General features: G+C 53.8%; 1 protein-coding gene across 1 annotated transcript in view; it reads left to right on the top strand.

Annotated features, from left to right (window-relative positions):
* Positions 1-12,104, top strand: part of ADAMTS17 (ADAM metallopeptidase with thrombospondin type 1 motif 17) — a 213,173-nt gene that overhangs the window by 53,016 nt on the left and 148,053 nt on the right. Inside the window, exons 4-6 of the mRNA XM_025041234.1 lie at positions 1,041-1,124; positions 1,844-2,001; positions 4,147-4,190. Coding sequence (XP_024897002.1) covers positions 1,041-1,124; positions 1,844-2,001; positions 4,147-4,190 — 286 coding nt within the window. The remainder of the gene's footprint in view (positions 1-1,040; positions 1,125-1,843; positions 2,002-4,146; positions 4,191-12,104) is intronic.

Raw genomic sequence — 12,104 nt, 5'->3', positions numbered from 1 at the left:
ACACTTTCCTTTGATTTCTTGATAGCGAGGTCCTTCCAGTTAAGCTCTACCAACGAGGGGCGCAAAACTAAGAGGAACATATCTTTTTCTGTTGTTATAACTTTATCTCTGTGATAAACTTTGGTTAAAAATGAGGACTTTTTTGTCTTTTTCGGCCAAACAAGCCTGGATTTGAATTGAGGGCATCAGCAACTGGTTGTGGGTCTTGAGCAGGTAGCTTTATCTCGAGCCAAGGTGGTGGGTGGAGATACCAAACGTGATGGACGGTGGTGGGGGTCAGGGGTGATACAGGCTGGCACACGGCAGCTGGCCACGGGCACTGACCTCCTACTGCCTTTTCTCAAAAGCCTCCTTCAGCCTTCTGCGTGAAAGCCCAGAATCACCTAACATCAATTTCTTTCTTTTTTTTTTTTTTTCAAAATAACCCGTTCTATACATTTTCTTAACCAAGTGATTTCCGGCTTAGTTTCGTGTTTATATGTATGTCTGCACACACGTGCGTGTTATTCCAAAGGGTTTTTTAAAATCATGTACATGTTCCTTTTGAGGAATTCATATTTATGGGAGTTATATTTTTCACATATATATATATATTTTGTTCCAATAAGACTTTATCTATGAACACCGAATTTCATATAATTATTCTTTCTTTAGATTTTTTTATACTGGAAGAACATTCCTGGCTTTTTAATATTAATTTTTAATGAGTAGAGTTTTAATGAATGGAATTTATATTTTATGTTTTATTTATAAATACATTTATATTTTGTGTTTTAGATTTTAAAAAATTGAACCAATAATATAGAGTTTGCATACCATTTCCCCTTATTAATATGTATTCGTGTGGCGTGTTTACTATAACTATTGGGCCAATACCGATACATTATTATTAACCGAAGTCCATAGTTTTTTTGGATTTCCTTAGTTTTTACCTATTATCTCTTCTCTGTTCCAGGATCACATCCAGGATACCACTGTATTTAAAAAAAGAAACTTTTTACATCTTTATCTTTATCTACTTCTTTATTCTCTCCTGACAGGTATACAACATGTTTCAGCACCAGAGCCTTGGAATTAAAGTAAACATTCAGGTCACCAGGCTGGTCCTCCTCCGGCATCGTCCTGTAAGTCCCCGTTGGTCCCGTCGGCGCCCTTCACGCAGGAAAGGGGCCTGGTCTCGATGCTTCCCGGCTGCCGTTGGCCGCTAAGGAGGATCGGGGGGGTTGTGTGTCTGCTCCGCGCTCTCTGGCTTTGCAGATGGTGACAGTGAGCCCTGGGCCGGGGGCTGGGAATGTCCGGTGAGAGTGGTCGTTACTAGAAGTGCACGCAACCTGCTCAGTCCCAAGGGGGCCCTAGCAACGGGCTCGCGGGCGTCCCTCCGTCACTAGGCATGTCTCACCTGTGCTAAGGCCCGGTGGCGAGGTCTTTGGGACCGCGGCCGCCCTCCTGGACCTATGCTTGAGCGTCAGCCCAAATGTGGAGTCACCATAGCTTTGTTCTCTGATCTTTTGATCAACAACATTACCTGCAGAGTCCGGCAGTGCACGTGACAAAGAGGGACCGGTGGGTGCTTGGTTGGGTACACTGTATTTATTTTGCCAGAAAAGAAAAACACTTTAATAGCATAGTCTTCATTCGAGCTTGTAAGTAGGTCCCTGGCGGTCTCTGTCTGGTGTCTGCATCTGCCCACCAGTGTCGGGTCTGTATCTGGGGCGGGGGCTGGGGTGGCATCACTGAACACTGTCCCAGCGAGCAGCCATCTCCATCCCCACACTGTGGTCGGGGCGGGAACTGTGGCTCCCCTGGGCCTTCCCTTCTCTAAATGCCCCCCCATTTCTTTTAGGCCAAGTTGTCCATTGGGCACCACGGCGAGCGGTCCCTGGAGAGCTTCTGTCACTGGCAGAACGAGGAATATGGAGGCGCGCGTTACCTCGGCAACAATCAGGTCCCGGGAGGGAAGGACGACACGCCCCCCGTGGACGCCGCCGTGTTCGTCACCAGGTAGAGCCGGTTCTCCTGCCGCTGAAAACCGGGGAGGGAGGGCCGGTTCCCACTGGAGCCGGAGGAAGGCAGTTTCCCAGGAGTCCGGGCTTGGCCATCAGACCTCGAGCCACCTGTTCTAGGCCCCCCCTTTCCCTTCAGGGCGGCCGTGGGACGGGAGAGCACCCCTCGCCCGTCAGCCGACAGGGCTGGCTTTCTCCAGGGCGGTGGCCACTGCTGCCCGTGAACCAGGCCCCGTCCCTGGTTCCGTTCTCTGCTGTTGGACCGAAGCTATGTGCCCTTTCTCCCTCCGCCCAGGCGAGGCAGTGGGTAAAGCTTTCAACACGTTCATTTGCTCATTGTGGGAAAGCCTGGGACGAGGTCTTAGGCCAGCCTGGTCTTTGTGTCAGAGAGAGAGAGAGAGAGAGGGAGACAGAGAGAGAGAGAGAGAGAGAGAGGGATCCCTATTTTTGTGTTTCGTTTCTTCTCTGCCAAGTGCTTCTTCCTTGCCACCCTCTACTGCCCGTCAGTCTTCTAAAAGTTTGTCTTTGACAGAAAAATCAAATCCCGAGGTGTCCTTTTCCAGCCCCTAATGGTTATTCCCACGGACGTTCCCTTGGTTTTGGAATGGGTTATAAAAAGCGGGAGTCTGGAAGTCTTTCTTTCTCCCTTTGTTAAAATAGTTTTTAAAATCGATTACCAAACGTATCTTTGTCTGTTATGGAAAAATTAGAAACTCGAAGTAAGCAAAACCCGTGTGAGCTGCCGACGGGATTGGCCCCGGCTCCCGCTCACCGTCGCCCCGGCCAGTTTTGGGCCCACACCTGCGAAGCTGTCACACCCAGCCGGGCTGCCCTCTCCCGTGGGTCCGCAGGATGTCCGGGGCGCCTGGCAGGACGCATCGGGCCTGAGGCAGCGGGCCTGGCCCAGGGAGTTCTGTGCACCAGAACCGCCAGTTGAATCTCGGAAACCTCGAGCTCCGGCATCTCTGGGTCTGAGCGGGCGGGTGGCGTCTGTGACAGCCCGCAGGCGAGAGCGGAGCGAAGGCAGGGCTCCCACACGTGAGCGTCCACGCCGCGCCGGGAGGCGTCAGAGGGGGCGCGTTTTGGAGTCAGATACAGGAGAACGTGTCGCGCATTGGAGGAGAGGGGGCGGGAGAGGTGGCTGAGAAAGTTAGGGAGGTCACTTAGCTGCCGTCCCTGTCATTGTATCCCGTGTGGATGGCGGTCACGTCCTTCCCCGAGAGTACATCCCGACAGAGGGCAGGGGAGGAGCGGAGGACACTGGGTGAGTGACGGGGTGTCAGGAAGAGGAAGGGGTCACGCTGATGGGGGGAAGGCGCGGTACGGCCCAGCCGGGACCCGCCTGTTGGTTTCACAGTTTAGCTCCATCGCCACCTCGTTGGGCCAGGCCCACCGTCCGTTCCAGATGATTTTTAAAGAGTAAAATGAGACAAAGTGGCTTCAGAACACACCTTTCAAAGCCAACGCCGTGCTCAAGTGTGTTCAGAGAACTGCAGGCACGTGACCGGTTGCGTCCCCCCAGCGTCCCCAGACCCCGTGAGCAGACGCACGGGCGCCCCGCTCAGCTCCCGACCGTGGGAACTCAGGGAGGGGGTCGTGGGAGCGCTCTGGCTTTGGAAAGGAAGGGCCCAGACCCCTTGGCCCTCGTACCTGCAGAGCTGGGCCTGGACCAGGTTTCAAGAATCTTCGATGTGTCCACAGCCACACACCCTGGGGGATCCTGGGAAGTTTTAAAGAATGTTTAGAAATGACTTCTTTCTTCTCGTCTCATATAAGTCATTCAGGGTCATCCCAGCATCTACAGCCAGTCGATGCCCAAGGAGAGTAGGTTGGGACAGTCATTACGCTCTGATGATATTGACCAGTAATCGTCTCTGATACACGACTTGGCAAAATCTTCTTCTGAGATGTTTTCAGCTGTTGGGAGGAGCCCTTCCAGCAGCTGAGTGTTTCGTATAGAGTAGTTTAGCTCTGAAAGGAGGGTCTTCCAGTTGGAACTGTGGGTGGGTCCCTCTTGGAAACTGAAGTAATCACATGGCTGCAGGCAGGGCGACTCATCAGAGTTAATAGACAGTATTTTCTCCTCCCATTCCTGGGGATCCTGCATACACCTGAACTATTTTTTTCTTTTTTTCCTTTTTAGGACAGATTTCTGCGTATACAAAGACGAACCGTGCGACACCGTTGGTAAGTTGAGAGTTGGAATAATAATATCAGGGGCTGATGTATAAATTGTGATCATTTCTGCATTTTCCGTTGCCTCTCTTCTTGCAAATTGAGTCTTTGACTTTATTCTACTTTTTTTTTTCCCCCCCCGGGAAGTTTTGAGGTTGCTTATGGCAGAAGGCATATAACCAAAGGAATATATAGGAAGTTGAACCAGAGGAGGGGCCACTGGGCTGCCCCAAGGTGACCGTAGTTGGGAGCAGGCTCGGTTCTGAGCCTCCTGGTCACCAGTGCAGGAGAGGAGACCCCACTGAGCTACGCGATCGCCCTGAGACAGCAGCTCACCAGTTTCCCTTCGTGCACGTGGGTCTTTACCAAGCATCTCAGGGGAAGCGCGACTCTGGTTGCGAGACTGGTCCCCTGCACCAGCCTCGGCACCAAGTTCGTTGTTTTCTGATCAGGTGGCGAAGCTGCCGCCAGCACTGAGTACTGGAAAAACACATTTTCCTTCTTCCTCGCCCCTCCCTCCTCCAGCTTCCCCTCCCCACATTTCCCTTACCTCGCTATTTTTCTCTTCTCTCCCCGGTCGTATCTGGCTTGCCCTTGACATCTCGTAGGTTTCATATTTCCTTCCCGTGCGGGAATAGACCGCTTGGTTAACAGAACAGTCACCTCGAGGGTGTCCGATTTTGTCTGCAGTCGCACACGCCTTTATTCGCCGAGGGGTCGAAATGCTACACCGCCAAACACAGAACGCTGAATCTGATTGTGCTTAGAATGATAGGAAAACAGGATAGGACTGGAAAATAGATGTTACTGTGGAATCCAGATGTTCGAAACCTGTGCTTCCCATGGAGTCCTAGCGGGGTGTGATCTCGAGCTTTGACTTCGGCTGTGCCACTTACACAAGCCTCTGGCCTTGGGTACATCTTCATAATCCATAAAATGGTCGCTTTGGACGAGGGGGCTTGTAAGACCCTTCAGAATCTAGTAGAACGCTAACTAACATGTCAAGTTTAGAGTTTACAAAGGGTTTTTTTAATATATTACGTCAACTCTCTGAACAAATCTGAGAGTTAGGCATCAAAAACCAACCGATGAGCCTGTGCTTTGTATCCGGGGCTGTGCCCGTAATAGAATGACTAGACAAATGCGACGTGAGGGGTACAGCTGACACGCGGCCGGGCCTGGCTGCGGCTCTGGAAGGCTGGTTTATGCTGCTCTCTGCCCGTGGCCGACAGGGCTGGGGAGACACGTGCTCCCTGGAGGAGTGGCAGTTCCTGGGGCTCACAAGTCAGCTGGGACAGCCACCATACTGCTGTCCGAGGAGCCTCCCTCCCACCCTCCTCCTGCACCCTGAGCTCGCCGCTGTGGTGGCGCTGACCCCTCACTGTCCCTGGAAGACGCTGTACTACACGGAGCAGAACTCGTCTGTCATGTCCTTCAGCACCTGGCACGGAGCTCGAAGGCCCACTGACCACTGTTGATTGCTTGAATGAATGAATGAATGAATGAATGACTGCAGACGAAGGAATCCCCCCCGTGCTTCTGGACACCATGCACCTGATTGCACGGCTGCTTCTCACGTGATGTAGACCTGGCTCTGATTTTCTCTTCATTCAGAACTTTGGGCCCCGCCGTTAACTGTGGGTTTTGCCCTGCATTTCAGCTCACAGAAGAGACTACCCCCGAAATCCCATTTTTCCCCAAGAACCTGGTGTCCCGTGTCACCGCGGGGCCGTCGCGCCTTCCAGCTCTCAGACTGCTGACGGGCACTGTTTGCACGGCACTCGGCGCCTCTCCCTTTTCCCACGGTGCAGCAGGATTTTGTCCCATGAAAATGATTAGTGGTTTTTTTTTGTTTTTGAAAAGCCAATTGCACTCAGTGCTTCCTTCCCCAAATTCCTACTGCTTTTCTCTTGTTTGGTTTCATAATATCCAGATATTTTCTATTGTCTGCTGTCCCCCATGGTTACAAAATCAAACAGGACCAAACAGCCGTGTATGGGCTCTAGCGGGGACGTCCTGGGAGCAGCTGGACGGTCCGCCCCTCCCCACCTTGGCCGAGCGGCTGATTAGATGGAAAGGTTCCCAGAGAGACAGGGCGAGGGGACCAGCCGGAGCCCCCCGGGGCGTCCTCACGGGCTGGTCACAGCGCTTCCTTTGCCATGAGCCTCCAACTGCCAAGAGAAACAGAAGTTTTGAGATCAAGTGGAAACCCCCAGAGGTTTTCGTCTTGGAAAAAGAAAACTATTTCTTGGGCCAAGAAGTCCTTTTCTGCCACACCCAGCATCGCGTGTGAAAGGCGGAGGGAGTAATGAATGCAGGGACAGTGGCTAGGCTGCCGAGGGGGCAGGTCGCGGAGCCGAAGGAAGAGCTCCCGGAGCCTCTGGCCGTGCTCGCCAGCAGTGCGTGCCCTTGGCCTTGTTACCTTCACCACATCTGCGGGATCACGATGGGACTGTGGCCTGCCTGGTGGTGGTGTCGGGATTAATTAGGAGAACAAATAGATGTGAAGTGTTTGCATAGCACCTGCCCGCCATGGCCAATGGTGACTCCGATTTCTGTTAGCTCCTTCTAGCTGTTGTCTGGTCCGTGTTCCAGAAGGTGTCTGATGCAATTCCCGCCTGCTCTGCCTTGAAAATAAAGCTGACCCGTTAACACCACGAGCGTAAGGACGCTGACCCTCCTCACACAGTCAAACATCTGCGTGTAGCTTTTGACCTCGGGGGATTAGTTCCAGGATCCTGCGAACGTTAAAATCTGCAGATGCTCAAGTCTCATCTAGAAAATGGCATAGCATGCAGTTGGCCCTCCGTATGTGCTGTGGCTGACTGTGTATTTATTGAAAAAAATCCATGTATAAGTGGACTCACCCAGTTCAAACCCGTGTTGTTCAAGGGTCCATTGTATATTCTTTCCCAGACGGCTTTTAATCACACCTGTCATTCCTAGAGTCCAGGCCTCTGTCACCCTCCTCTGCCAGGCGCCCTGGCCTCACGGTGACCTGTCAAACACCTCATTCTTACCTGACTTTTAAAACATAAGTCAAACCACGTGAGTTTCCTGCTCAGAATCCTCCAGTGGCTTCCGGTAAAGTCCACAGACCCGCAGTCTCCGGAACGCGTGGCCCAAGGCTGTCTTACCGCCCTCAGTCCCTGGTGCTCATGCCCTCGCTCACCTGCACCAGCCACACTGGCCTCCACCTTGTCCCTCCCTTGCCAAGCTCGCCTTCGTGTCACAGTCTCACGCACTTGCTGTCCCCGGGCCTGGCACGCTCTCCTCCTGACATCCCTCTGGCACCCCCTCGCCTGTCCTTCAGGTCGCTGTTCCGATAGCATCGTCTCAGAGAGACAGCAGCCTCTGCACTTCCTTCTCAGCTGTCATTGGCCAGCATCGCATGCTCGTCCCTGTACTGCCAGCCTCTGCGGCACGAACGCAAACCCGTGAAGGCATTTCTTTGTCTTCGTGTCCTTGCTGTATTCCCAGCCCCGGCATGTGTCAGATGCTTGATGAGCATTTATGATACAACTGAATCAATGAACAAAACGAATCTGTTGAACAAGTACATTTGCAGCGGTGTTTGGACAGATTGAGGGCCCAGGGCCCACTGCTGGGAGTTTTTATGACTCTAGCTTACCATCTAAAAGAAAGACGACCAAGACGTGGTTCCATAGTGTAGCGGTGAGCACGTCCGCTTTACACGCCGAAGGTCCTGGGTTCGCGCCCCAATGGAGCCACGGTCCATGGTCTATGGCCATGACGCCCTGAACAAGCCCAATGTCTGATCTCGGAAGCTAAGCAGGGTCAGGCCTGGTTAGTTCTTGGATGGGAGACCACCTAGGTAAACCAGGTGCTGTAGGCATAAGTAATAATAAATAATACAAAAATAAAAGAAGGGTGACCACCGACGTGTTAATCTTCTGTACTTTTTAAAGTCATTTTATCTGCAGAGGGTCCAGGGGCTTCTGATTCAACCCATATGTATTATTTAGATACCGGATTTTTAAGAAACGAGATTACGCAGGGGGCCTTGGATGTGAAGGATGGTGGTGCAACAGTGAAGGGGACACAGGAAGTGGCTCTGCTGCCCATGAGACCTCAGGCAGTCGAATGACTATGCACGGCCTCGAATTTAGATTTTAAAATGCAAAAGAAAAACGGTGTCTTCGTAGAACCATTGGGAGGACGACGTGAGGTAAAGCCTGGGCAGGGTGTTCTCCCGCGTCGCCGGGAGCGGGCAGGGGACTTGATCAGGTTCGCAGTGAGAGGAAGGACCCAGTTCCGGTGCCTCTGAGTCCAGCACTTCCCGACGTCGCCCTCCATGGTTCGGATTTCCCAGAACAGGGAGGGAGGGGACAGCCGATGGAGCATCTGTCCCACTAGCGTGTTCTGATTCAGAAGGAAATGGGCTGGATGGGTGAAGCGTGTAGCCTCTCTGCGTGACTTGACGTTGGCGTAGGAATACCAGATTGTTCGTCCCGTGTCTGGCACGTGGCACTGTGTCCGTCTGCCCCACGCTGCCGAAACTCATAGATGTGTCCACACTCAGCCCTTGAACATCATCTCTGCCTCTGGGCAGACGATGCGGGTTGCAGGAGCTGAGGGGAGGGCTGCAGAGGAGAAGCCGAGCATCCCACGCTGACCGTCCTGCAGACGGGAGCCCCACCTGGAGAGACCGTCTCCCTGGGCTCGTTTAGGGGCTGCGTTGGCTCCGTTGAGGGAGGTTTTGCCTTCTGAGATTTGTAACAAAATTTGGAACTGCCTTCTGGCCAGGTGTCCCCGGCCCAACCCGATTTTTTCTGCCTCTTTTATTCTGAGCATAAATTTCTTTATCACTTCAGCTGAAGGAAAATAAGTTTCGACTCTTAAGACGATCCAAGCGGGGCGAAGGTCTCCTCAATTCATTTTTGTTAATCTGTTAAATTCAGGAGTAATAACATAAGTGAAACGAAGGTTCAAGAATTAGATGCGAAGACTCAGAAAGGAGAATGATGCCAAACGTTTCTTCTATATCTGTGCTCAGCCTAAACTTGGGCTCAAACGAAGAAAAATGATGAGCAATGAGTACACATCATTCCGGTCTCTAGGGGATCACGGGAGACAACCGTGGCTGAACCTACGGCCAGAAAATGTGCACTCCACACTCAGACGAACCAGCAGACAGTAAAAGACCCTTTCGGACAAGATCTAGCGAGTTCAGGAAAAGCCGGCATTTGACCCACCTAGTGAGTGATCCCAGCACCTCCTGCCCCAAGAGAGTCCTGGGCATGCTGGGAAATCACTCATCACGTGACCTCAGCCCTGGGGAAGGCCTTTGAATCCCAACTAAGAGACCAGCTGGCGAACCACTTAGGAAAATATGGTTGGATTGCAGGTGGTCCACGGCGAAGAGGGCGAGGGCTCCTGTCGAGAGTGGCCAGGTGCTCTTCTCCCATGCCTGCCAGGCCACCAGCAGGTGCTGGCCGTCCCCGTGGCTGGCGGATGGAAACTAAGAAGCCATGCAGATGGGGAGATGTCTTTAACAGAATGAGAATTACCAGAGTTAGGGGTAGGGCCGTTGGCGAGAGGCTTCACGCCGAAGCCTGGCTGAAGCTCCTGGTCGGGTCGCCTGATGGCGAGTGGCCATGTCCCTGGGGTTTCATGTCTGGTAAATGGCATGGGCTCCGAATTTAAAGCAACAGAACCTGATACAGTGCGGCCGGGAACAGTGAGGCCGGCCGGCCCTGGATTACCCAGGGGGCGCATCTGTCCCGATGTCAGGCTTGGATTCTACCCGCCAGGGATACGTGGGCTTTGCATCTCGCCCCTGAACGGAAGGGCTGCCAACTATAAACTTCACGTTGATGCCAGCACGGTTCCCAGCACCCCGAGGGGAGTGCGGCTGCCTTCCAGTACTTACCTTGCCAACCCCCTCTGCTCTCCGGAGACCATTCTTGTCCCCTAGCTGCGGGAAACAGACTGATGGCCTCCTAATTGCGTCGCCAGGCAGAGTTCGAACACCTGTGTCTAGAGGCGTTTGATAAAAACAACGGGCTTTGCTGCTTCTGCTACGTTCCTGCAGGGTGTGTGCGTGTGTGCGTGTGTGTGTGCGTGTGTGTGTGCGTGTAAATTTTTTTTTGTAATCATCTGTCTTCTAAGTGTTATCACCTGTGAGATACCTTCATTCAAACAGTAAAATCTATTGAAAATCCAGTACCTGCTAAGCTTTTGCCGAATGGCTAAGCATGACGGGAAGGCTGGCAGTGTCTCCCGAGCAAACCAGTGGTCAGGCCTGAGGCAGACTCAAGAAAGCGCCTCCGGACGGGTCAGACCCTCTGTGTTTCAGGAGCCTTTGGCCGGCCTGCCATCGCCGTGTCAGACCATTCTGAACCAGACCCGTGTCCTACACGCCTTGGCCTTCTCTCGAGCCATCGCTGGCCCGCGGGTCCCTGTGTGTCCCTGGCACAGACCGCTTTCTGTCCTACTCCGCACCCAGGTCTGGAGGGAGTTACACCCGAGAATCTGTGGTCCTTTAGCCAACGCTCAGCCCTGGGCACTGGTCCGACGGGCGCTGTGGAACGTGGCAATCACAGGGCATCCGAGGGCAGGACCCGGGGAGGACAGATGTCGCCAGCACGTTTCCACTCGCTCCAAACCATACTGAGGGATTTTCTGGCTCATACTTTCTGGTTCTCCTGAAACGCCTAGCTTTGGTTATGCTTGTGCAGGCTTGACCAGGAAGCTTCTAGAACTTCAGCCCGGGCTGGGCGGTTGGAGGTGGGAGCAGTGAGTCGAAGCCCTTGAAGCCAGTTGACGCACCTGCCAGCCTGTCTGCCTTTGTCTGGTGAGGAGGCCAACACGGTCACTTGTCCCTGCCTTGGTTACTTCAGGTGACTTCGTGCAGCAACCTCATGCCGGTGGGGTGGCCGTTGGGAGATTCTGGTCTTAGCTCTTTGTGCACCTGTCCCCCGGAGCCCAGCGGGTCACCGCCTCAAGTCAGTTTTCCTTGTGTTTCCTGAACACTTTTCAGCGGACGGCTTTGTGTTTGCTCAGGTGGGGGGGCCTTGTGCTTGGTTCTCCGACAGTCGCTGGTACGGTGGGGAGCCGGCAGCCTCAGTGGCACACGCGGCCTGTGAGCGGCCACCCCCGGGACTTTGTGTGGGTCTGTGTGGTCCACACGGAGTAGACTTTTGGGCCTGTAGGCGGGGACACTGGGCCCGTTCAACTTAGTAGGGCCCATTTCGTGCGGTTCGCAGCCCCGGGGGTGTCCTTGCCCACGTGCGGCCAGCATCCCGGCGACGAGGCTGGCTCTGTGTGTCCTAGAGCAAGAGCCACTGCAGTGAGAGAGACTGTGCTGTGGGCCAGACGCCAGCGGAGCTTCACGCGCCAGGCGGGGTTCGGAGGGGAGCACTCGCGAGTCCTACACTTCAGGTCCCACGAGCCGGGCCGGGCGTAAAACAGTGGCTCATCGCTGAAGAGCCTAGGGCACGATGGCCTGACCGCATTTGCTTTTAAAGTGGAAGGTGCGGTGGTCAGGAGAGGGAGCCGTTCTGTGGTGATGGCGAGCGTGGAGGGCGCAGCCAGCTCTGTGCCTGGCAGCCGTGCCCCGTCTCCTTCATCCGTCACCTTTGTGTCTAACCTCAAGTGACGAAGCCCGACGTGGCGGTGCATTTTCCTTCGCCGTGTAATCACTTGTCCAGTCTCCCGTGCAGCACCGGTCACGTGACCACATTTGGCCAGGTAAGCCGAAGGGAAGGCCTGCTGGGAGCTTCAGAGAAAGATGCCCCCGAAGAAGCTACTGTGTGAGGATAACGCACGGAGCCGCAGCAGCCACCTTGGGACTATGAGGAAAAGGCCGAGGCCCGCTTTAGACCACGACAAGTCCCGGTGGGAGTGTCGCGGAGGCGTGATGCCCAGGGCTGGCCCAGGCCTGGCTGGGACAGCGGTCAGGGC

The sequence above is a fragment of the Pteropus alecto genome, unplaced genomic scaffold (genome assembly GCF_000325575.1).
Source record: "Pteropus alecto unplaced genomic scaffold, ASM32557v1 scaffold59, whole genome shotgun sequence".
Lineage (NCBI taxonomy): Eukaryota > Metazoa > Chordata > Mammalia > Chiroptera > Pteropodidae > Pteropus > Pteropus alecto.
This window is presented reverse-complemented; position numbering and strand designations above follow the sequence as displayed.